Source organism: Lytechinus variegatus, chromosome 2 (genome assembly GCF_018143015.1).
Source record: "Lytechinus variegatus isolate NC3 chromosome 2, Lvar_3.0, whole genome shotgun sequence".
Classification (NCBI taxonomy): domain Eukaryota; kingdom Metazoa; phylum Echinodermata; class Echinoidea; order Temnopleuroida; family Toxopneustidae; genus Lytechinus; species Lytechinus variegatus.
This window is the reverse complement of record NC_054741.1, coordinates 71,197,820-71,225,090: the sequence shown is the minus strand read 5'-3', so window position 1 is coordinate 71,225,090 and position 27,271 is coordinate 71,197,820. Positions and strand designations below refer to the sequence as shown.

The 27,271-nt window shown below is 35.3% G+C and overlaps 1 protein-coding gene across 10 annotated transcripts in view; it reads left to right on the top strand.

Moving 5' to 3' along the window:
• The window catches only part of LOC121408894 (CAP-Gly domain-containing linker protein 1-like), an 87,208-nt gene that overhangs the window by 44,979 nt on the left and 14,958 nt on the right, over positions 1-27,271 (top strand). For 6 of the 10 annotated variants that reach the window (XM_041600593.1, XM_041600589.1, XM_041600592.1 and 3 more), the window contains 17 exons: positions 1,056-1,198; positions 1,638-1,884; positions 5,500-5,706; positions 11,020-11,064; positions 12,224-12,327; positions 12,653-12,713; positions 13,454-13,558; positions 14,290-14,547; positions 14,988-15,045; positions 15,435-15,518; positions 15,901-15,968; positions 16,463-16,551; positions 17,265-17,430; positions 22,100-22,315; positions 23,840-24,043; positions 25,530-26,005; positions 26,778-26,901. In XM_041600593.1, the coding sequence (XP_041456527.1) occupies positions 1,056-1,198; positions 1,638-1,884; positions 5,500-5,706; positions 11,020-11,064; positions 12,224-12,327; positions 12,653-12,713; positions 13,454-13,558; positions 14,290-14,547; positions 14,988-15,045; positions 15,435-15,518; positions 15,901-15,968; positions 16,463-16,551; positions 17,265-17,430; positions 22,100-22,315; positions 23,840-24,043; positions 25,530-26,005; positions 26,778-26,901 (2,655 nt within the window). The remainder of the gene's footprint in view (positions 1-1,055; positions 1,199-1,637; positions 1,885-5,499; positions 5,707-11,019; positions 11,065-12,223; positions 12,328-12,652; positions 12,714-13,453; positions 13,559-14,289; positions 14,548-14,987; positions 15,046-15,434; positions 15,519-15,900; positions 15,969-16,462; positions 16,552-17,264; positions 17,431-22,099; positions 22,316-23,839; positions 24,044-25,529; positions 26,006-26,777; positions 26,902-27,271) is intronic. The other 4 variants (XM_041600594.1, XM_041600595.1, XM_041600597.1 and 1 more) reach the window with 4 other exon arrangements.

Genomic DNA, 27,271 nt, shown 5'->3' with positions numbered 1-27,271 from the left:
ATTTGGATTCAATTAAAAGTTATTGAAAAGAAAATGGTATTTTAATTTTGAACAAACATATTACTTTTGGAGCACAGTCAGGGAATGAGATAGGCCTAGTATTAAAAAAATAGTTAGAACTTCAATTTTTAGATTGGACTTTTATGAATGTTTACGTTCCACCTGTATTTTATGCATGAGCAGTAGAATTCTTTGGATGCACATCTTACGTACTTTGTTATGAGTATTTACTTCATTTTTATAGCTGGTGCAAAAATGTCTTTTAATTTGCTCTGAGATTATTTTTGTTAGGTCCGAGTCAAGTTAATCCTTTTACCAGTGACTGACAGATGATGCCGGTCAATGGTGTAATTTCCTGTACACCTAGGCCCGTATTCTGAAGTCAGGTTTAACTTAGAGTGTGGTCTAACTCTGTGTTAAAATCATGGGAAGCCAAAAAGTGTCAATTTTTTTTATTAATTTGTATGTTTCTTATTTCTAATAAGTACTGTGCTCTTTCCTGATTCATCGATGGTGAAGACAATCATCTATTTTCACTTCCTAGACAATTATGAATGATTTTAGAGCCAAATGAGCTGAAATATAATATCTCTACCTTTAGTGATTTATGTAACAATTGGCTATCCATACTTAAACCACAATTTTAAACCTGAGTTTAAGTTACACCCGATTTCAGAATACGGGGTATGGTGTCAAAGTCTTTGAAAATTAAAGAGATTTCATAAAGTTTCATATGACATTAGATTTCAAACCTTATTAAGCATCAATCAAATGGGACTACATGTATGGAAATAAACCCTGCAGGACTCCTTAATTTTTATTACTTTTCTTTGCTCTTTATCTAAAGATGTTGCGTCCACTGGAGTGACTACGAGTTGCAGACAAACAGCAAATGTGATTGCATCTTGAGTCACTTTGAGTTATCCTAGTACAAGTACAGTATCTCTGCGTTTGCTAAAATAGAACAGACTAGATTGAAGCTGGGTGTCTTGTAATTTGCTAAAGAGGTCATCTTTAATATGATTCTCTCTATATTTTTTTCTTGTTTCGTGAAGGTTGGAGACAGAGTTCTTGTGAGTGGAAGCAAGTTGGGTACCCTGAGGTTCACCGGTACTACAGAGTTTGCTAAAGGAGAATGGGCTGGAGTGGAGCTGGATGAGGAACAGGGTAAAAATGATGGTGCCGTGGCAGGAACAAGGTGAGGTTCTTTCATTTTGAAAGATGAAAAGTTTTAAAGTATAACAGATATTTCCTAGATAGCATGCGTTGCTATTGATAACTGAGAAAATTCAAGACATACTTAGGCTTAGCTGCTTAAGTGAATTCAATTGCAGGAAATAAGGATTACTGACTAGGACCAGCAGTGAGATCCTAGGAAAAAAAAAATCATGTTACTATGATGTACTTTACTGGTGACTATAAAATGCAGGTTGGTGATTACGCTGGTGTTGACTAGTCCCTCAGGATTACGCAAAGAGTGATATCACAATAAGAGCGCTAAAATTGTGAAATTCATTTTGCTATTTGAATGCATCGTAAAGCTGAAGAACTTCTGGATTTGTGGCAATCAGGGCAGATTTAAAGGCATGAAGAGTTGGGAGCTTCATTGTGATATTCATTGTTCTTACTCTCTCCAGGTACTTCCAGTGCAAACCCAAGCATGGTCTCTTTGCCCCTGTGCACAAGGTATCCAAGGTCAGGGGTAAGAATGCATCCAGACTCTCCTCTAGTGATGGTCTCCAACAGGGGAAACTCAGCACAAGCTCCAGCTCTCTCAGCTCCATGGGATCCTCCAATGCCTCCAGCATCTCTAGGGGGATGGCCCTGAGCTCTGGTGACCTGGGCTCATCACCAAGGGGGTCAGTAGACTCCAAGAAGACTCAGGTGGGTTTCCCTCTTGGCAATGCCCCCTCCACAAAAAGTGGCAAAATGCATAGTCCCATTCCAGTTATCTATAAAATAATACCCATTATGTACATGTATATGACAATGATCCTCTGCTTTGAGCTCACAGTAGTCTCATTAGGTTTACATGTAGCTTCATTAGAAAGAGACACATTCTGAAACCAGTCTTTAGATACACTCGGCCTTATCACTGATTCTATAATTCTGACTATAGAAATGTAAATACTGATACACCTATATCTTTTTCTCTGCAGATCGTCTCTATTGCAGGGGAGGGAGGGTTTTCTAAGCTCTTCAAAACGTTATTAATTAATACATTTCATGAATAAAAAAAACTTAAGGGGCATCACAAGTTCTCTGAAATTGTCAATAGAAAAAAAAGTGGGGAATTGCTTACATATGTTCTCATTTTGATATATATTGTTCTATCAACAACTACAAAAATATTCATAATGTAAAGTATAGTCAATAAAGTATAACCTGGAAGTGGCTATAAGTTTATATTTTATTGACTTATCTTCCTGGATGAATCAAATCAGTATAGGTAAACAAATTTTGAGATTAAACTTTAATACATGTATAGTCCTAGTCTGTCCAAGTGTCATTAAAAATGGGATCACAGTCAAGATACTTTCATGAACAACTTTTTTCCCTGCTTATTGAAAGGATGTATGCCTACCACTCCTCCAGCCAGGATGAAATGCAAAAAGATGATATTCCTTTTCCCCCAGTAGATTCTTGTAATGATTCCCTGCTTGAAGAACAGACATATTCACAACTATGTAGCATTAGCAATACCTTTACTGTATGATTAGAGTTCTTGACATTCCTCGTAGAAGAACGCTACCACCTTTGCTCATTTGACTAGGTCATAGACCTATACATGTACATGTAGGTCTAGTTCAACTTCAGAGATCAGTGTTTCTCAACATTACCGTAGGCCCACATTGGTGTTCGTAGATCCAGTTCTGATTTCAATCAAAATTTTAAAAGTAGCCTTCACACAAATTTTACACAAACCCCATTGTCATACAGCCGTGCTGTATTATTCAGGCTGGTTTAGTCCTTGTATATCTCGCCAAAGTATTCGAGTCAATTTCCAGTTGGCTTTAGCATTCTACAGTCATTAGACTAGAAGTACTCATTCCCAATTTACTTTCAGTCACAAAAATATTACAGCATACAATAACCATAAATGTTAAAAGCATGGTTTATTTGTCATTTTGCAAGTTTTTTGTTATACAGATTGGAATAATCATCCAGGTTCATGAAGCATGTGATACTCAGCTTTGCACCAAATTCTAATATATTTTGATTTCTTTTTGCATGTTGCATCGTAAATGATTGACGGATTTGCAAGAATAGAAACATTATTTCTGTTTGAATTGGTAGTGTTTATATATGATGGATTACAGGGAAATAATAATTGTAACATTAATATACATAGATTTTTTCTACCTGAATTTTGAATGTAAAAATGGAATGGGGGGGGGGGGGGGGGTCCCGATCAGATAATGAACATGGGAGATTTTGTTAAATCTCTACCTCTATGAACAATAGGGCTAAATTGTGTCTTTATAATTGAATTTATTTTTCCAGATTTGTTAGCTTTGATTTTGCTTGTTCATTTAATATCCTGTTATTTGTGTTATTCATAATTTTGATTTATTTGCAAATCACTTATTTTGCTGCATTCTTTTTCCCCTTTTCTTCCCTTTGCTGATCACATCAAACTCAACATTATATATTCATCTCTCTTCTTATAATCTGCAATATATATCATATCCTACAATTGTCACTGAACATTTGATATTAGTATTTCATTTTCATTTCCATACTTTTCATGCTTTCACTGCAATACATATTTGTAATCTCTTTATTACAACGTGTTATTTCACCATCATTTCAAATATGGTATAATAATCATTGCAACATTCAACCATTCCATAATTTTCTGTGGTACTGGTAATATACACTGCTGTATAACTATCTTGCAAATATCTTTCTCTGCAATATGAAATTAATGTATGAATTTTTTCATTATATTAAAATCTTTGGATATTTCCATCATAAATATTTTATACTTAATATTCTGTACTCCTGCGGTTCGTCAAATTTATTTCATTTCCTTTTCTTTATTCTGACCATTCCATTTTGTAATATTTAAAAGGATAATTTCCAATCTGGATTTATATTTGGCTACCTCCAATGTCCTTTTTTTCTCCAATTCAAACAAGATTCTTTCATTTACAACTATTTACTGTATGGTGTAAACTAATGACATTATTTTTCATTATTTCACTGGTTCAATATTTCATGGAATGGTGAATCTTTCATGTTGAAATCAAATTGAACTTTCTGGGGCATTTGAGATTTGTCATCTTCTTTTGTCTTTAACCTCTCGGTTTTGAAAAACAACAATTCTTGGATATTTGTTGATCGGCAAACCACTGACCCTTGTCTATGTGGACATTGTTAACTTGACCATGGCTTTCCGCTGGGTATCAAAATATGCCCTTGTCCAAAACCAAGCCCTCTCCTCCTGTCCTTACTGTTTTATGAGGTCAAATTCTGGTCCCTATCCCCCATGTTGGACTCGTGTTTCATCCCTGATTGCTCTCTGGACCTTTTCTTGGAATTGAATTTTGTCTGATTTCTTTTCTTGATTATCCTCTGATTTCTTTTGGGCAATTTTTTTGTTATTGGTTTTTTTCACAATTGTCTAATTATACTAATACTTTTTGGTGCAAATGTCAAATTCCTGTAACTTTTGATGAAAACTAAAAATGAATTCCGATGAAGGGAATAAATCTTCACATTTCATCCCCTTACAAAAACAAATCCTCTCCCATCTGTATTCTATATTCACCACTTGATAACATACAATCCCAAATTTTCAACTTTGCAAAGTTATTTATTCTTTTCATACTAATCATTAAAAAATGAAATTTTATTTTCTGTTCAATGCATTCATATTGTCATTCTTCACACCACTTCTTAATGCATGCCAAAGCACTTCATAATTTTATTTATCCTACATTTTGCAATATTTTCTTTTTCATTGTATTTTCTCTTTATTCTACATGTACACATGTATTGCTTTTTCTCTTCTATCTTTGCCCTTTATTTCCTATACCATTAATCACCTCTGTTGTTTCTGCTACATGTATATCTGCTTCTCGTATCACCATCCCTACCTCTGCTAACATTGCCATTGTCACATTACAACCACAACCGTTTCCACCAACATCTATCTATCTATAATCACTTTCCACTCTCCACAACAATTTCTACCACATCTACTGTATTATTAACCACTCTAATGTACCAATCTAATGTACCAAACCCATTGTCTCTTTCTGGCCTGGTACTCTGCCAAAATTATTGCAACCATCCCTACTGGCACTTCCACTACCACTTCTCCCCCCCCCCTGCTACCACCATTACTCCCTTTGCCTTTCTGTTGCCAATGCTTTTACCACTGTCATGCTACCATTTTGACCAATGCTACCACAAACACACCCACAACACTACATCCCTGTAAATCACTGCCTTCCGCAATCGACCATGCCCTTCCATCATTAACCCCAATAGCTCCGACGACCAAGTGAAAGTCGTATACCCTCTTCCTCGAAATCGAGGAAAGAGCAAAACGCCAGCAGCACGGCCCAGCCTTCCACAAATGGCACCCGCCGGCAATCTGACTCGGGGTCCGATTCTTCCTCGACCGGTGTGGTTGAACCCATCGCCAAAGTTGAGACTTCAGAGTCTTATTCCTCCTTACCCGAATCTGAATCACAGGTACTTGACTTTCAGAGGGAAAGTTAGATCAGTATTTAGCTTCAATTATTGTACATTGTGCTTTCATTTGTAAAGTGCTTATACATTTATATAGATCATAGAATTATTGCTATGTTATTGTGTATTAAAGCCTAGATTGTAGGTACACTAGCAAGCTGTAGTATGAATAGTACATAAAAGTACTATGTTGCCAGTTATCAATTTTGCACTGCTTTGTATTTCTATTCATATGCACAGCATGAAGTAGTTTCTAGGTGTATGGTTTGTTGTAATAGGCATATTTACATGTACCAAACAACACTAACTAACTTATCATTTTATTATATTAATTAATTCAGTTACTGGGAGCTTTAATTATACAGGGAATTTACTTTTCATTACATCTGTTTAAAGGTAATATTCTTCAAATTATGTTAAGCACAGTTTCTCTCAATGGATCTATGATTTGTAGATCAGGCAGGTTTGAGGTTAATATCGTCTGGAACTTTTGGCATTTATAGAGATTCGATGAAGGATTGGATAATAATTGGACAAAACCTTTCTAAGGAAAATGTCATATTCATGATCTTGTTTTCAAAGAGTGATGACTTTTTGTTTGTGACTTCGTCTTCACCACAACATTCTTCCTCTTGAAAAGCCATTGATAGATCCCTGCTGAACTTTTTCTATACACAGTATCTTTGACCACAAAATATTCCTTATACCCCCAGGAATGGCTCACCCCTAACTCTAATATGTTGGTGTATGGTGTTGATTGCAGGGATGCCCAAACTGTAGATGGATACCATTGGTTTTGAAAATAAGAGATTCATTTTTAATAGCTGCTTTCCAGTGCATAGTTCTGGTTTAAATGCATGTAGAATACACCAATTTATCCCCTATCTCTCTCGTTATTGGAATTTCTCAAGTGTGGGCAAAAGCTTAGTTTTTTATGTTGTGTAGATACCCTCTATTGGGAACAAGGAGGGAAGGGGGTAGGCAAGTATAAGAAGAAGGCGAGTGTGTGTGAGTGAAAGAAAGAGAGGGGGAGAGAGAACGCACCAGATCTTCAAAGAAAGAAAAGAAGACTAAAAATAGGGAAGGAAGAAATTCTTTTTCTGATACAATCTGTCACCAAGTATAATTTCAAGCCAATTTAGTATTTCAGCATCTCAACTAGAGGAGAGGGCTAAGATTAGTGGTAAAGTGGGCTGAGTCCATAAAAGAAATGATCAATTTCCTTCTTGAATCCCATCCTAGCCACCAAATACTTCCTGCCTTTCAGCGAGGCATACATGTCTCATCACATCATTCTGTGGTTCATCCTGGCTTGAACATCTGTATTTGGTGTACAAAATTAGTAAGCATTGGAAAGAAAATGTAGTCCATGTCATAATTATTTGACCACTTTCCAGAGAAAGAGAGCAGGGAAACTCTTGAAAGGCCAATCTCTTAAAGAATGCTAGCGAAACAAAATACCATGAATATAAATTTCCTCAAGAATACTTGCAAATTACAGTTCTGCCCACTTCACTTTTTTCTTTTATGAAGTTAGCCATCAAAATTACATTTTTTTTAAAGCTCGGTGATTCATTTTCTTGTATTTTGCCTAAAACCTGTATTATAGCCATGTGAAATCAATCCGCACCAATGGCTTCAGGGTAATTTTTTATTTAAGAAGAAAATGTATTTTTCTTTGCGGTTTGCACTACCTCAAGATGCTTTACCGCGTTAAAGGCACAAGATAATGTTTGATATTAGAAACTGCCTCGTTTGGAATGTATGCCTACATACATTAGGAAAAGTGAAAAATTTGTTTGTCTACTTTTGATAATTAGGCCTTTTATGATAATGGTGATATTGTATGCAATCAGTTTAAACAATATAAGTATTTTTGCATATTTTACATTTGAATACTATTTGAAGCCTTCATTATATTTTTTTAGATGTATCTTGCCACATATTCTTTGCAAATTGTCATCATTGTTATTTCAATGAAATTGAAAATGTTAGGCTCTTTTTATTCCACTGTGTTAATTACATAAACTCTATCTTTTTAAAGATCACTTTATTGCAGTTTTAATGAAACTTAAATTCAAATGAACTACATTTTGGGGTAGAGTTGGACTTTTTAGCTTTTAACAGCTTGCCTGTGGGGTTCTCTGTTCAGTCATTTTATTCTTCACTCTCCAAACTTTTAGCCAAAAAATATAAGAGAGATCTGGCTCTTGGCATCATTCTTTCTGATACTTGTTATGATTGATGGATTTAGCATGGCTGTCCTCCTAGTACAACCCCTTTCTTTCCAGTTCAGTTGAAAAGAAAACATTTCAAAGGCGAACACATACTATTGAAGTGAGCCTTCAATCTACATGTAGTCTGCCTTTAGTCTAGCCCTCCAGTCTAGTTTTTGTGCTTTGTTCCACTTTACTTAAACTCATACAATCACAAGATTTTGTATGCCATGATTTTGAGCATAACTTAAAGGTTTGACTGGTAAGTGAAATGAGCATGGGAGTCTTGAAATAAATGAAGTTCAAATGGGAAGTAAAGAGTTTTTGCAAGTTCAAATCCCCCTTGTGTTATGAAAAGAGCATTCAAAAGAAGTATGATAGCATATGACGATCCAGTAGGCCTACATGTATGATCATTGACTTCTAAATCAATTAAGCACTTTCAGTTTCAGACTCTAGTCAGACTGACTATTTTCCTGATTTTATAGTGTAGTATAGTGTACTAGTAAAGTGAAGTAGGCCTGTAGTAAAGTATATTTTTATATAGTATAAAGTATAGGTTATATATGACCCTGGTAAGGTATAGGGGGTGGTGCATGATACAGCAATATATTTGAGTTGCACACCCCCCCCCTCCACCATATGCATGCATGCTCTTCTTGATACTGTAACAGTTGACAAGATTAGATATAATAGATAATAGAATACAATCAATTATATCTGGAGTTTAATATCAATTTCTGTTTCATTGGATGCAACTTTTGTCTTTGGTCAGAAAGTGCTAAAACTTTTTTGCAACAGTGTCCTTTCAATACTATCATTTTTTTTATTTCAGGATACACTAGCCCTTTAAATCTCAATACTTCTGATAAATATCATGTGTGAAAGATTCTAATACTGTCCTCCAGCAGGGTTTTCGTTGGGGTGATCAGGAACTGTTAAGTGAACAACCTGTCAAAACTTTCCTGAACCCTGTTGTGTCTGCAGGGGCTATATGGGGCACAGAGGTCATAAATATGACAGGGTGGCAAAATATGCCATTCTGATACTCTGCATGCCTGTTACCGTTTTATAAATGGGAGTTTATTTTTGGAACGTAAACATGATACCCCACCACCTGTTTTTCACCTCCCTTCCCCCCCCCAGCACCTCCATCTGTCTTTCTTGAGCATGGCTGTCCCAAAAAAATGCAGTGGGAAAGTCCCTGGCTCTTCTGTCTAAGTTTAATTGTTTTCCCTTTTTTCTTTGAGAAAGAAGTTGATGATACATGATTTAATTTAGCCTCATAGTTAAAATGGATTTTTTTTTCCTTTTGTGTGTAAAAGTAGGCCTCTGAACTGATGTCACTGATAGTACAGTAAGAGGCCTGTAGACCTTTGTCCCACAATTGAGTTTTGTCTCGCGGTACTGGTTGCAGTCACTGATTATACAGTAGTTTGGGATTTAGGGAATAAATGTTAACTTAGTAGAGTTTGAATTGGGAAAAATTATTTGTGATTCCATGTCTGATTTTTGTGGAAATTTATTCAAATTCAAAACATGTGGATCTATTCTTCTTGTTCTTGTTATGTTTCTGCTTCTTATTATAAACAATCACATTTTTAGGTCGCTGACCTGAAGGGGGTTTCATAAATCTGTTCAATATAAAAAGAAAACTACTTCAAGAATCTGGAAAGCTAGTGGGATTTAAGAACATTAATTTGAGTTTAAATCTGTTGTTTCTTACTTTGTATACATGTATTGATGCTTCTAAATTATGTATTGATGTCTGCCTACATGTTTGTTTTCATTTATGTATTCACATGATTTTGGTTTAGTTGGTGCAGCTGAATTTCAAGTAGGCCCTGTTACAACCGATAATGTTGCAATTGCGACATGCGTTGACTGACATACGTTATGATTTTGGCATAATAGATAACACATTCTGAGTAACAATATGGAATAAAATTTCTTTTTTGGTGGGGATATTTTACCTGATTGCTAAGAAAGCATGAATGCTTGTAAGCAAGCAACCAGAGGACCAACGGCTTTAGGTCCTCTCCGAAGGACCTGGTAATAAGGATTAATGCCTTACCAAAGGGCACTAGCGCACCAAGTGAGAATCGAACCCGGGTCACCGGAATACAAATCCCCCGCTCTACCGACTGAGCCATCGCGCCTCCTAAAATTTCATGAACAATGGAAATATAAATAAATTTGCATTTACTTTTCAGCTAGATGACCTTACTCTCTCGCAAAATTAGCCAATGTACATGTATAGCGATGTAGATGAATGGTGGTATGCGTATACTTGCGTTTCACTAGTCCACACATTTTAACATTTGGCATTTTTCAAAATCCACCCCCTTCTCCTGACTATGAATTTGATACTGACCCCCCTCCCCTGCATCCACACCTTACCCACCAGACACACTCTTAAAAACCTTCATAGGACAGAGCTTGCACAAATTAATCAGTGAAAACATATTTTATGTCTTATAGTTAACTTGAGTCCTGAAGCGAATATACCACTACGACATTATGCTTTGGATGCTCTTGGCAATAATGTCGCAATCTGCGACATGATGCGTTTGTGTGGCATTATGCGTTGCTGCGACATTATATTTATCGGTTGTAACATGCGCTACATGTATACCATGCAACTGTTATGATCACAAATGGTAGCATGGATATAATACAGTAGTTGAATATATATCTACATTACTATTCAGACTTGGCCATACATAATTCATAGGCCTACATTTACTTGCATCGATACAGGATATGGCAAGATATATATGCTAAAACATGATGTAATCAATGTACAATGATACTGATAGTAATACAGGTGTGATCAAACCTCATTGAAATCAAATGTAGCTTGCCTGATATACCAATCTGAAGGTTTACTATGCCATTGTTTCAATGAGGTGTGACCAGACAGACCTTGATTAAAATCACTCTAACTTTCTAACATTTGGTTTGAGTTGGTTGTTTAATACTTGCATCTTGTTATATTTTTATTTGTATTCTCACCTTCCTCATCCTCCCCGTCTAACCCCCATCTCCTGCTGACCTTATGGTGACCTCATTTTGATGACATCATTAATGACATCATCAGTTGATAGAGCATGAGTTAGCCATCCTGAGGGCTCAGCATCAACAGGTACCAGTTAAACTAACACATTACATGTAGATGTCTTCAAATCATTCTTTTATCTTGATGTCAGTGATGGAAGTGGTATATTTATTTAGAAAATTAGCAACCCCTTTTTATGTTTATTAATAATTTTGTTTTAAAAATTAGCAAATAATATATTTTGTTTTAGTATGTATTTACTATCTTATATTGTATATGGTAGTACTACAGTGTAAATAATTATATTAATATGATTCAATCATTTTACTTTTTTATATCATATTTGTAGACAATCTTGTTTATATATATCTTACTTATATGTCAGATATAAAATCTGACATACGTACAGTAAAATTCAATCTTTGACATTCTAATGGATTGCCCCTTTAAAACAGTTACCTTCAAACAATGATATTGTCAATCAAGTAACTTTAATAAACCAGTGTTTATATCCAACATTTGATTTGAAATAAATAATAAATGTAACAAATGTACATGTACTCTGTACAAAATAGCAACCGTATAGCTTTAGCATCTATTGAGCTATCATATCACATGTTATATTCCTGTCATTAATTCTATGTTGATATACTGCTTCATTATATCATACAGAAATTGCTTACAAAATGCAAACTTGCAAAGTTTATTGTCTTCAAGTACATGTATTCTTCATATTGTGCTTCAATGTAGTGCAAATCTAGCATACAGATAAGCTTATGCTGGAGCATTCTGCTTTGTTATTATAATCATACATTTTAAAATAAAATGCAATCTATAATATACCCTAATGTGGTGGTTGTCAACAACATATCAGTTCCGTTTCAAATAGATGATTTTATCAAGATGAGGGAAACATATATGGAAAAGATTTGAGTTATTTTAAATTTTATGAAAACCGTAGATTGTTTATGTACCATTGCATGCCTAGATCTAGTGAAAATGTTTTTGATTTGATAATTTTGTTAGATATTAATTTGTGCATACATGTATATTGGATGTTCTTTGAAGTTTTTGAATGGCATGTGATTGTCTGCATGAGATTGATCTCGAATTATATATCAAACCATAGGACTTCTTATTAACAGAGTTGGTTTATCATTCAAGAGTTCTACTCATGGGACAGTTTTGTATATTGACTCATAAGCATTGATCTAATGACTACACACTCTATTGCTATTGAATTCAGTATGTTCGAGAGAGTGAGGAGTCAGTGGAGAGTTTGAAGGAGCTAGTGGAGTCTGGAGACAGGGAGAAGGTGGAGCTTATGCAAAGACTTGAGGAGACACAAAGGTAATTATCTCTCTTGTTACCACACTGGCATTCTTGTATCATGCAAGTTTGTTTCTTATTAGTCCTCATAATTTAATCTATAGATCCTTTATACATCAGCATGAAAACCAACAATAGTTAAAAAAAATCTTTTAGATTTTATAAATGCAGCTGTTGTCACTTATTCAGTCATTACTGCACAAATTACTGCCAGATTGTTCTGTATCACAATTGAATAATTTCAGTTTTGATGAATTAATCAGAGATACACATCAGTTTTTTTTAAATAATTGTTTTCAGTGTTTTCATCGATGCTGATCAATATTTTATTTTTTCTCTAATAAAGACAAGTTGATGATCTTCAATTCAGGATAGCAGAAGCTACAATAACATCATCAGATCTTCAGGTATTACTCTATATCATACTTGCTTGGGGGGAGGGGGGAAGGGGGGATAGGGGAGTTTACTTGTCCTCAGTAGTGACTGCACTGCAATACTCTGCAGATTATATCATGTTCATTTTGTTCTTTTGTACAATGAATACTGTACAATGCTTTGCTATTGGTTAGGTCAAGCTCACATGCTATTCAGAGTTAGCTTATGTTGCACCAAACTGGTTTTGAAATCCCTTCCCCATTGCCTGCTCTTGACTTTTGAACTACTTTTGACAATTTTCAGCAGTTAAAATGCTTATTTTACTGATGGTCTATTAAAGTTTAGGGGAAAGTATTTCATATCCATATTTCCATATCCGTATAAATCAAGTAGTTAATTTATGTACATATTTTCAGATTGAGGAGTGGAAATCCTAAATGGGCATATTAATTGTGTTTAAGGCTTATCAATCATTGCGTTATTTCAAATTTACCTCATTTCTCTGCACCAGTGCTAAATAGTTTCCAGCATAAAAAAAGTCTTTAAATGCTGTGAGCAGTCTAATAGATGACCTACCCAAGTAGTAGGACTAGTAATATTGAGTGCCTTGGGAATGTTGTTCAAATGGTGGATACAAGCACTATATTTATGTCACACAATCATGTTTATAATCAAAGAATTAAATTGAATTATTTAGCTCACCTCGAACTGACTTTTTCTTTCTGCTATTTATGGTATATTTTTTAAATGATATTTTATGATTTTATTTCAGGAGGAACATGAGTCAGAATCCCAGAAGTTAAAGGAGCTTTCTTCCCAACTAGCAGCTGAGTGTAAGAAAACAAGCTCATTGGAAGCAGACATCTTAGATTTCAAGGTAAGTTTGAGGCACAGGGCCTATATTTCTGGATTAGAGTTCTAATCCGATATTACCGATGGGCATTGGAATATGTAAGAAAACTTTTAAACAAGTGGCTATGGCGCATCTTTTGCCCGGTTATTCTGATAAACACTATTAATCGTCGACAAACACTTGGCATATGGCGCATCATAAGCATGACACTTATTTACATCCTGGGGAGTAGAGAATATGCATACAATGTGTGCATGCAAGCCAGTACCTGATGATGGGGGTATGTCTAGAAAGCTATCAGAGACATCGTCCTAGGTGGTATTTCATAAAGCTGTTTGTAAATTATGCACAACTTATGTTCTTGGTTACTTAATCAGACTCTAAATCTTTTTAATTCCATCAGATCGTTTAAAAATTATTGTGAATAATGCCAGGTTTAGTTTTTGTCCAAATTTGATCATTATAATCAGAAAATTCATTACCGCTATTAAAATGTGTATTTCATTAGCACAAAAATAAGTCGCCAATCTTGAGTAAAATTGTACAAAATTTTATAACAGCTTTAAGAACCCCCCCTCCTGAAATTGAAGTGCCATGTGTATATGAAAGCAAATTATTATGTGCTTTGGACACATGAAAATGCATTTCATACAAACTTTCCTAATTATGTACATTACATTTAGCCCCACATTCTGTGAGAATAGTGCATTACCAGCCATTACTTTATTACATTCATGATCTGCTGCCTTCTATAGAGTCAGAATGAAGAGAAGGAGTTCAAGATCGCCGAGCTGGAGATGGAGGCCTCCACCTATACAGAACAGATGGAAGAGCTCCAGAAACAGCTTGAGGAGACCAGGCTCCACATGGGAGAGCTGGAGACAAGGACCAAGGAAGGGGAAAGGACTGGAGAGGAGGCAGAGCAGTTCAGGAGGAGGGTAGCAGAGCTCGATGTGGAGCTGGAATCAGTCAGAGGGAGCAAGGAGGAGCTGGAGAAGAAAGTTAGAGTCTTGGTAAGATATCGAATTAAGTTGAGGTTCTCACAGACCTTGATAATTTTTTAAGGGAAGAATGGAATTTTTACATTTTTTAGTTCTTGGATTGACATGACTTAACTTTATTTAGCTCACACTACTCCTATATTTCCCAGTGGAAATCCTACATTTTTCCTGTTTTTGATCAAAATCATTGCCATTTGTTAGAAAGTTTGGAGGTGAGTAATCATATGTTCAAATGTTTTTACCCCATCTTACCTAGTCTCACAAGCTGGTCTTATCCAATGCTAGAAGTACCCTCCTATTTTCTCCAGAGATGCCTGTCCTTATTTGCTCTGGTCTAGGTGCTGCCTGCATGTGATGTAAATGTCATTCTATCAACCCTTTTATGTCTCCCATCTTTGTTCTTACCCTGTGTTTGTATTAAAGATCTTGTTTTGTTCATTATTATTATGCAGGATGGTAATTTGAAGACAGAGATTGATCTGAGGCAAGAAAGGGATAATGAAATAGCAGGTCAGTATAGAGATTACTTTTAGCTATGTTGTATCAAGTCATGAAGAGTGGTGCTATTCAATGATGTTTCCACAAATAACAAGAGAATGGGCAGTTTCAAGTTTTGCTTCAGTGTTGGATGTTTAGAGCATGAATTGACTGGCCTAACCAAGAATATTCTTGGAAGCAAGGTTTATGACGTGAATCACATACGTCACTAAGCTCCTACTCAGTCCAAGTTCTAGCCTCATGTTAAAGCTTAATAATGCAGTTGCAGCAAACAATAACTTCATTAGAAAGTCTTTGATATCAAGGTTTTTTGTCACCATAACATCTTTAGTGATGTATCTGCATGAAGTATATTTTGTTCTTTATTTTTATGCATTTTTATGTTTATTCCACTTGCACAGAACTAAGCAAGAAATTATCAGAAGAAGAGTCTGCTCGAACCAAGCTTGCTTTCGATGTTCAGGGATTAAAGAATGCCTTATCCGGTAAGTCCTTGTAGCCATTTGATGAATTCATATATTAATAGCTGCATAATTACACTACTACAATTGTTAATTTGTATTATACAGTGTCCATAGAAACCTGAACTATGGTCATGTGGGTTAGTGGTTCCTTGGTTTGCTGTATCCCATGTAAGCAAATGAAAATAGGCCCCTGGTCTCATGCTAATGCTGTTCAAAATCTTTCAAACTCATTATTTCCAGATATTTTGAAATACCCTGTATTTTGTGTTATGTTGGGGCTACCCACATTTTAAACTGTGGGGACTACCCACAGTATTAAACCTAGGGTGGCTTGTAGTCTAATAATAGTACAATGAAAAAACAATGAACAATATCAATGCACTGAAAATCTGTTTTCTTGCAGACTTTGAAAGAAAGTGTCAAGCAAGCGAGGAGCGATGTAATCAACTGGTGGAGGACAAGAAGAAACTTGTGAGTTCACTTAGCATTATTTTTTTTTATATACAAATGCATGTAATTCATTAAGAGCTCAATTTGCATTAATTTTGATGTGTACATAAATGAATTAGTACACATGCATCCTCTCCCTTCTTACTCCCTTCCTATTCCCCATGCCCCTGACCTTTTACCTCCTTTGTCCTCCTACTTATTCTCCTCAGTATTCTCCTTTTCTCATTCTCTTCTACTCTCCCACCCCTGCCTCATCATCTTCTGTTCCCTCTTTCGTCTCCTTTTTCTCCTTCTTCCTCCCCCTACCTCTGTTCTTTCCTTTCCTCACCCTTCTACTCCTCTTCCCTCTTACTCCTCCCCCTTTTCCAATCCTGCTCCTCTTCTTCCCTCGCCTTCTATTATCCACATTTCTTTGCTATCTCCTTATTACTTTACCGAACGATTTACTTTCTTTATATTCTCCACTGTGGTGTATTTGCCTACAACTGACATTTCTTTCCTCTTCTTATTTTTAGGAAAATGATATTGCAGAATTAATGAGAAACTCGGGCAACAGTTCAGAGCAGCTAGTTTTGCTGAATGAACAAATACGAACAAAAGATAGGTAAGCTATTAATGTAGTTTGGTTCAATTCATCCAGGAAGAGTAATTGTATGAAGCAATTTCTCCCTGTTGTCCATAGAATATATCCCCTCTATTAATGAATAATGTTTAGAATGACATAAATAAAGACTAATCCTAGTAATCTTTGTTGGAGGTTTACAATTTGTGCTCAACGACACATATGAACTCATGCATGATGCTATCTACAAGTGTAATACGCAGTGCTCAAAAAACATTTGTTTTACATGCTTTATAAACTTTGCATATTATTTTAAGATTGTTACTGAAAAATATAATGTGTTTTGCATTAAAACTTTCTGTTTGAAGAGTATGAAATGATTATAGTGCTGGTAATGATAATGATATTAGTAACATGATCAACAAAATGATGATCATGTGGGTGATTTCTGTGTATATAGTACCAATTATTTTCACAAAACAATGAGTTTAATTATGGGCTTTTTATATCACATTCGCTCATCAAGGCTACCAAGTACAAAGCTCTTACATTGCAGGTTATATCTCCCTGCCAGTACCTGTTTACACCTTGGTAGATAATGGCAATTGTAAATCAAGGCCTTATGAAAGGACATTAGTAATGCGGTTTGGTTGAAACCTGAATCTCATGATGCAATTTCAACCTTCATGTATGTATGGTGTGGAAACAGGTATGTATTGTGAATTTAACATTTTGTATTCCACTCTTGCACGTAGGAGGATAGAGGAACTCCAGTCAAGTCTTTCCAGTGCCAACCAAAACGTGTCTCGGCTCGATGCCCTCCTCAGCCAAACCAGGCAAGAGGCTGATGAGGAGGCTAGGCGGGTGGCTCAACAACACCAACAAGAACTACAGAAATACAGACAGCAGATGAACAGTCTGGTAAGTTGGGGCTGAGCCCTGCAGGTAGAATGGATTCTTTTGATGGTTTGAAGGGCACCAATCACCTGAAATTGTTCTTTGCCAAGGGTTTACCAATCAGCCTTCACACCTCGTGATAAGAGTGTAGGAATAAGTGGCCTACCTTATTGCGAATGCTTTTAGATAAAGAAAATTAAAAGGAATTAAAAAGAAGAAGAATACATCACCCTTTCTTAGAAGCACATTATAACACAGAATCGATCTAATCCTTCTGGCATCCTATCTTGAGTGGGATGTGCTATCAAATCAAATATCAATGACCAGCAATGTACAAAATGTGGCAGTTTTAAAAGCACATTCACAGCAATCTATCCATGCCCTACTGAGGTTTTTGGAGATGAATATAATCCCATGGCTTAAATATGAATTCAAGGTGATTGGCTGCTTCTTGCTCGAGATAATTTCGACACTGAATGCTAAAGTTTATTTGAAAGGTATCACAAACTTTTGCTTATCATCTGAACTTCACATATGCCCTCTGAAATTATTGTTTGGAATTTACAACTTGTTAAAACAGATAATCAGTTTTCACATAACTGCTGATTTGCTTCATTAATTAAAAGTCACTAGGCTGAAATATTCATATGTTGTGGATGTTTAAAAACAGTGTATCATTTCACAAAGGTCAGAGATAGTACTGGATTGTGATACTCTCGTCAAAGGTGAAGTCAATCCTGAAAGTGATTTTGTTTGACTAGGAGCAGAAAATTTCAAACAATAGGTCAGAATTTTGGATCAAATTTTGGTTATTAAGTGTTCACTGACCGGGGCACCATTTCACTATGGATATCATCAATGACAAGCTATCATTCAATGGTTGTTACGATAGAAACAGATCTTCTCAGTCAACCATAAACAAGAATTTCTCAGTGAGTGAAAACTTGTGGGGGAGATATCCTTGATGAATCAGTGCCCTGCTAATCTTCTAATTATCTGCTTTTTATTCAAACAAAACAACTTTCAGTGTGGGGTTTCCCCTTGGTATCAAACATGATTACCATTTACATTGCAAGTATATTTACATTAATTCTTACCAAAATATGTGCAAAGTTAGTCATCTTGCCCATGGACCAATCTGACGCTTTCACAAATTGGTTCTTGAAATTTCTGTTAGAGCAGCTTTTATTATTATTTGTAAGCATTGATTATGATTCATATTTCATTAATGGTAAAAGTCATAAAAAGTAGTACTTTCTTTATTTATTTTCTATTATTTGGTTGAAAGTTAGTGATTCTCCATGACAACAATATAATTTTTCTAATGCATGGAATGTGAATATGTGTTTTCAAAGTGACAGCTGTGTAATATTGTTCAGTATGAATTCATGTAAAGATGTGTTTGTCAGAAAAGGAGCATTGGACTTTAAAGGCAATGTCCAGCCTGAATATAATTATTTTTCTGTCAACCAGCAAAATCAGTGGAAATTTTCAGTGAAGTTTGAGGAATATCAAATAAAAAATACCTGATATTTTAATTGAATTGGTAATTATTTTAAATTCATTTTTTTTATTCAATGCATTGGCTTGAGCTTTAAATGTAAAATTCACCTGCTTTTGCATGATTTGATTAATTTCAAAATTTTGAAATACCCATATTTTTACATTCCTCAAACTTTCATTGAATTACCTTTTTTGGTCTCTGATTAATCCTGCTTTGATGAAAGTTCACTTGGCATTGGGTTCATAGTCTTCCTCTGCTTACAAGACAAAACTTATTCTTGCATGTATACGATCTGGCTTATCTGCATGCTTAAGTGTACAATGATGTATGTATGTGTACCTGTATGTATGTTCTTGTAACCTATTCTTGTACTCCTCGTTGCGTCCCTCCCAAACTCGTGCATCATGTGTTTGTTTCCATTGTGTGTTTGTCCTCTGCTATGTTCACTCATGTTTTATCTCTTCCTGTGTGTCTTGTCTTGTGTGTATCATCTCTGTGTCTAGTCTGTGTGTTGTGTCTTATCATAGGGTAATCCTTTCAAGTCATACCATTGAAAATTACTCCCTTTGTGGATGCAGGCATGTTTCATTCCTTATCATCTGCTGGGTTTGAGCAAACATTTCATTGATATTGATTTTAGAAAGAATTCTATTTCCAGTGTTCTGAATGATGATATTCAGACATCCATGCCTTGCCCCTCCCCCTTGTCTCCCTTAACCCAAAAAACATAAAAATAAACAGAAAAAAGACAAAAAGGAAGACAAATGATAATATATATTATATTAATGATAGTACACAATAACAAACCTCAATATTCTATTGAAGGAACTGCTACAAACAGAAAGGAATTTGATCTGGATGATAGTGTTATTCGTTCTTTGCCTTTCATTTCTCGTCCCTCATTCCCCAGATACAAGAAATTAAACCAAAGGAATTATTAGACATGTCATATACATATTGTTGACAATGAACTGAAGCAATATCTATCATTACTATAAAAGAGATGCCTTTTTGTTTGTTCTCATCATACTAAATATTCCACTTTTATAGCTAGTGGAGTAAACTGCGAAAATGTTTTAATATTTGTGAACATTTCAATCGTAAATTCATACTGATTAATCATTGCATGATTTAAGTTCTGCATCATCAAATGTATTGCATTCCGAAGCTGGAGTTCTGAGATAAAACAAAATGGGTTTTTAATAAAAATTCTAAGATCATCTTAGAATAACTAGTAATCTTTTTTTTTCAGGGGAGAGGAGGGGGCGAGAGCTAGAGAGAAATACTTGTTTAATGTAGTGGTCTGTTTGTTTGTATTGTATGATTAAAATTTTATTCATAAATACATCAGAAGTTGAAAGTATGCATGGAAAATTATTGGCTCTGAGCCGAATCTGGTCATTTGAATTTCAAAACATTAAGAGATATTGGGATATATTAAAATATTTGGCCCCTCCAAAAAAAAAATTGAAGCTTTATTAGAAGTGTTTCCAACTGCAATCATTTTGTGTTACAAGTGTGACATTGGAGCCCTGTGATTTAAAGAGATGAAATCATTTTTTTTTTGCAATTGTACATTTACATAACTTTACATAGACTTCAATCACTAGTGAGTTTGTATAAACTGCTATTTCCATAAGGGTCGTAAATTACCGTAAATTTCAGGGTTTATTTTTGTTGTTATTGGTGATTGATAAATGGCCTCCTAGATTTCATCACAGAACTCATTCCCCCTCCCACATTCCCTGGCTTTATGCGATTACATGTAGTGATTTTGTCATGTCATGAACACTTGCATCTTGAAAATATATAACAATGCATCAACTAACTCCTTACAGCATTGAACCTGTTTTCATTTAAGTAGCAAATTTGAATTGATAATTGATAATTCTTGCCATCTTTTGCAGGTTCAGTCTTCTAAAATTATAATTTAGTAGGTTTATATCTTTAGGATAAGCGTAATTAAAGCCATCATAATGACATTTATAAATTTGAAAAATTTTACTAAAAATAATAATTGTAAAAAAAAATTTATGATAAGATCATTAATTATATGCAATTGAAAACCACATCCAGAATTAAGAAAGTTTGGGCTATAAATTTAGTCCACATGTCTACACATTTATTTCATGCCATGCACATGATTAAATGTAGAATTGAGAATCAAAATAAAGAATAAAGATGATTTTTAAGTCCATGGTTTAATTAAGTTATATAATTATGATGGAATGAATAGGACACAACAGTGGAATTTTACTTTGCATTTTAGCTGGCAGTATATTGAGTATTGCTCAGGCAATATATTCATTCTAAAGTAGCTTTGTATATACGGTGCATGTTTAGTTGCATAATATGCATTCAAAAAAACATTTTGATCAAATCATCTACATCTGTAGTCTCATTACAAATGGCAAGCATTTAGTGCTGTATAGTCCTTCATTTTTATAATATTGGAATTGTATGATATCCCCTTTAGTTAAATTATATAATTTTAGGTTTATAAAAGTGACCCATCATGGAATAAGTTTTCTTTATTTTTCTCTTTTCCATAGGTGAAATAACCCCATCCCCATCTTAGTAGAGCACATTCCTTTAGCTTTTCAAATTTTCTTTTCAATTAAGTTTTGTTATTTGGATATTTAGTTTCATATTTCCATCATAGTGTCACACTGCAGGTTTTACATGTTGTTTTTGTTTTTAAGTTATTTGCAGCTGAAATCCACCTCCTCCCACCATAATGTTTGCACACCCATTTCTTCTGTTTTGTTGTGAGTGTGTGTGTGTTTGTGTTTTTTCTAACACTCATTGTTTGTTTCTTGTACTTCATTCATTTACGTCATGTTTTCATCCCATTCTCACCTTGTGCCTTTATAATATCACTGCCCTTCATTTTGTATTCAACTAAACTGTTCATTGTAACCCTTTAGTGTAGCTATCAAATTAACCCTTTCATGTAGCATTTACCAAGTTCCAAAGTTCTTTCAGTGGAAAAAAGCAACAACAAAAAATGCTCCATTTCTTTATTTTCTTGATTTGATTTTGATTTGTCCAAGATTTATTTTTCCTGCTTCATGTGCCCTTGTTGTATCCAAACCTATCTTCCCCTTTTGCCTATCCTGTGACCCCCACATGACCCTGACCTTAACCCCCCAAATGATCCCATCCTTACGACAAACACCTCCACCCCAGCAAGCTGAGCTGGAAACAAGCCAGTCCGAGACAAGAAGCATCCGTGATGAGCTGCAAGGAGAGATGGAGGCAACCAAGGTTAGACTTGAGTCTGAGCTCGAGACTATGAGAAAGGAGAAGGTTGACCTTGAGAGTGAGAAGGTCAAGCTTGATGCTTCTGCTCAGGAGACTGAAGGTCGTCTCAAGGATACAGAAGAGAAGTTGCAGACTTATGAGGCAAGTATACGAGGAGCCGTTTCTTGAAGATTAGAATAAAGTTACTCATGATTTTTATGAACAATAGGAATATGTCATTTCAAGTCAAACAAGTTTCTTAACTTTTTTTTGCTATTATCTACATTTGAAATGGGGAACTTTGCTCCTGTAAACACAATGTTTGTCTCTTTTAAGGGTAATGGTGTATCATTGAAGATCCTGCCTGAGTGTCAGGTCACATGACCAAGGTCAAAGTTCATTTAGGGTCAACAAACTTTGATAATTTTGGGGGAGATATTTGTGGAATTGTCATAACTTTAAAAGTTTATGGATCAAGTTCATGAAACTCGTACATAACAGCAGCCATGTATTCCTGAATATCCTGTGCATGTTTCAGATTATGACTAAGATCAAAAGTCATTTAAGGTCAATGAACTTTGGCCATGTTGGGGGTAATTTGTTGAATTGGCATCATAACTTAGGTTTTTGGATTTAGTTCATGAAACATAGACATTAGGGTAATCAAGTATGAATGATTGTTTTGCACATTTCTCAGGTCACATGATCATGATCAAAGGTCATTTTGGGTCAGTGGATATAGTATTCTATTATCATACAATACATGTATTTTCTTTTGTGAATAATTATTCAATAGCTGTTTTCAAAGTCAGCACTACTGCTATATCGAATCGCATGATTCAGGCAAGACTGCCAGAGGCGTTTCACTTGTTTAAATAACGAAAATGATTTGGTACAATATGAATGGATTCATTGTAGATTTATTTCTTATGATTTAATATTTCCGAAAAACTCTGAGCCCATATATTATAGATATTATCACACACCATATTCTATTCATTTATTAAATCACTCATGACTTTAGGAATACCTCATATGCATAATTATTGGTTTCTACCATTGTAGAAACATCCAATCATTGTCAAGGTGTACATGAAATATTTATTTTAAGTCAAGTTTTACTCAGTGGCACTCCTCACAACAATTAGATTTTGTTTCAATTTAAACAATATACAATCAATCTTTGTATGATATTAACATAATTTTTTTTATATGAAATTTGATATTTAGTACATAAAACCTATTAAAAAATCAAAAGCAGAAATAGATACAACCCATTGGAGGCCACGTCTGCATAAATGCAGGCTGAAGTCTTCGGTCAATGATTGTTGTTCGTTAGCCTCCTGTTGGCTAGCCACCTTACATATATGTTAAGACATTTAATTTGCTTTCTCATAGAAAAGAAGATATCAGTGAAAAGATAAGTTTGGTCTTTAAACTGAAGTTGATAATTCAATGGATCTATTTTCTAATTTTTCAATACAGTTATCCAGTGTATCATTTCAGTCAATAAAAAAAGTCACAAAGATAATCTTGTAAATAATTTTTTTTTTCAGCCAGATGCAATTTCATTTATGTATTGAATACCACTGCAAAAGCCAGTGAAATTGATGAACAAACTATATTGTCAGTATTTAGAGTTCATTTGTCACCATGGCATGTCTTGTGTACCTGTCATCCCTGTAGGAGGGTAATGCCAACCTTGAAGACAGCCTGAAGAAGACAACGGAAGAGAGAGATCGTCTACGAGAGGAGCGGGACCAGGCCCTTGCAGATAAACAGCAGCTAATCTCAGACAAGGCTGAACTTGGACTAAGACAGGATGAGGCAGACCTGAAGCAGAGGCAGGTCCAGGACCAGTTGGATAGAGAGTCTCAGGCTAAGATCGAAGTAAGTATAAAACAATTTGAAGGAGAAACTGGGGGATATATATTTCTTGGTCCTTAGCAGAAATCTCTTTTATGTCATTTTGTCTTTGTAATATGTGCTGTCCCACCTACAATATATTCAACTTTATCATGTAAAAAATATGATGTCTGGTGAACTGAAAAAAACAAATGATTTCTTTTACCAGACCTTCCTCAAAACCAAATATTGGGAAAGTCTTGATGGCATTCTTACACTGATGTAACTATGAAAGGCGTTTGCCACCCCAAATGTTTAAATTGAAGAATTTCACAGTGATATGTCTGCTGTTTTCTTTGATGTTTGTAAATCACAATCCTTTCTCCTACACTCCAATCTGATTGTAGTCATGTACATAAGCCTGAAATTAGATGAACTTTATGGGGAGTGAAGGGTGGCGGGATTCCCTGAACTGAATTGAAAATCTGAACATGCATTCTTTATGTAATGTGACTGTAACTACCATACTGTATTCTGAATTGTACAATTCTCATATATCTTCTATATACATTTAATCAAGATTACCTTCTCTCCTTTTCGTCCTCCATCTTTTTTATAACAGGTTGCATTTCTTCCCATCTCTGCCCCTTCCCATGTTTTCAAATTGATGGTCTAACAAGATATATTTGTCTACTCTCCTGTTAAATGAGTTGTACGAAATGTTGTCCAATATGTCAAAGATTTATTTTCTTATGAGTAGAATATAATTTCTTTTCTTTCTTTTTTTTATTCATCCATATATAGCAATATCACTTGCATGCTCATTGATATATGAATTAATGCTTTCATAGTGTGGAATGACATTTATTTGCAATAAATTTGTATGGTTTATTATTTTCAAGGGTCATCAAAAGAGCTATATGAATCATTTTGAGTTGGGCTATCAAATGTAAGCTGAGCACTAACATAAAAAGGACATTATCACAAACATGCACATGATGTATTTATGAGATAGATACTGAGAAATTCTTTCACCTTTTTAACTTTCACCTCTCTTGCAGCTATTGATCAATAATTGATTTTGAGCTTGATCAATAATGTCACCACACAGTGACATTGATCCTGTGAGTTCATGGGAATTCACTAATTATTATCATTAAACATCTACAAGTGTGTGTGATAATTGTGTGTGTGTGTATGCGTTACATCTGTAAAAGGAAGTATTTTGTGATGTGTTGTGTGCATTGTATGAGTGTTTCCCAAATCAGTGCATAATGAGCTCTGTATGAAGCGCTAGAAACAATGTAAATATGCATTTATTTTTATGAATGAATGAATGATTCTCCATGTTATAAAAGTACATGTGTAACAACAATGATACCATGAAGGAGTACTAGTCTTTGATTATGATTTGTGGAAATGCATATTTGATCTGTGGATGATCCAAAGACAAATCCCTTTTTGTAGAATATACTTTGTGATAGATTTCCTAATAATGATAACATATGAAATGATGTTGTTGAATGTGTAGGCCATCAAGACAGCAGAAGAAGCCAAAGCCAACGTAGAGCGAGTTACCTTAGAGCGGGACAGTGCCCTCAGGGAACGGACAGAAGCCTTAGCCCAAGCCCAGGAGCGCCAGATGAAGCTAGAGACCAAAGCCCAGGAAGCTGAGACCCTTCGCAAGGAGCGCTCCGATGCCCAGACTCAAGTGCAGGAGCAGCTTACCAAGCTGGAGACCATGCAGAAGGAGCTGGAAGAGCTCCAGAAGGAACGGACGGCCTCAGGAAGTCGGGTGCAGACACTGGAGGGGGATCTGGATCAGTTGCGCAGGGAGCGGACAGAGCTGGTGGCCCAGGCCCAGGAGTGCACCATCAAGGTGGAGACCAGGGAGAAGGAGCTGGAGGGATTGAAGAAGGAGCTTGAAAGGCAGAGAGAAAAGGAAGAGCTGCTGGCCAAATCATCCAAGGAAGGGGAACAGAATATGACACAACTGCAAACACAATTGTGAGTTGAAACCAAAAATATCCTGTGTTCTCTTTGAAAATTTTGTGGCCTGATCAAACTTAACCCTATCTAAGCTGGGTATTTTAGGAGATCATATGGCCTGCAAGGGCCCTGAGATCTTGGCCAATGACTGCCCAATCGTTGTGAAAATTGGGGCGCGTTTTGCTTTGGACAGTCTTCTAAACTTAAAATAATTTGTTTCATACAAATTGCTATTTATTGATTATTTTATGTATTTCTTTAATTTGTTCTTTGTTTTTATTGTTGGGGACTCTCTCGAGATCCTAAACAGCATGAAGTAAATCCATTTAGACAAGAAAAACTGAAAATAATCATATTCATGATTTTTGTTTGAAAACACAATTTGCATTGACTTTGTACTTGAAATCAAATTTTTTAGCAATTTTAGGTCTGACATGCACAAAATGGTGCGTATCTGCACGTCCCAAATTTGGTCTCAAAAGATGTGCAAGACTTGAAGGTAAAAAGTCTGAGCAGCACGGTCAAAATATTTTGCGCGGCAAAAAATATTGTGCGAATCGTTTAGGGTCCCACGCCTAGGTAGGATTTTTATTAAAAATCCAAGCAAATGCAAGGGAAGAAATCACTTTAAATGGTATATTACAAGATTCCAAGCAGTGTATTAAAGTATGATTGTTGGGTGAACTCTTAACCAAGTCACAATATAAACCTCCCTCTGGCTGTAGTCAAAGTAAAACTCTTCCATTGTGTATTGTTAAAATAACTTGTGCATTTTCTATTTTTTTTTCAGAATTGAGAGAGGTCAGGATCTAGAAGCCTCCAAGAGTTTAGTATCTGAGCTAGAAAACAAGTCTTCCACATTACAAGCCCAGCTTGAAGAACTCAAACAGCAGTCTGATCAGAAGCTACAACAGGTGAATGATATGACCCATTAGAATACTCTAATACTACCCATTTGTTGTTTCTTTCTGTCTCTTGCTTACAATCCCTTCTCAGGACCCAAGTTTAAGGCCTACCACCACTTTTTTTTCTCTCAATTCCATTTTCTGCATCTTTCATTCTCATTTTACAAATTTGACAGTCCTTTCGTGGACTGGCCATTCTGTGAGCCATAAATTTGAGGGAAAGTATGATAAATTTGACTATCAAATGTTTGGAGGTCTGGTATTTGAATAATTTGGCTGTTGAAAGCTTACAGGTGAAGTTCAAGACAAAGATGTAAACATGGAATTTTTCAATAATCACCCCCCCCCCAAAAAAAAAAAAAAACACCTGTGCTGAATT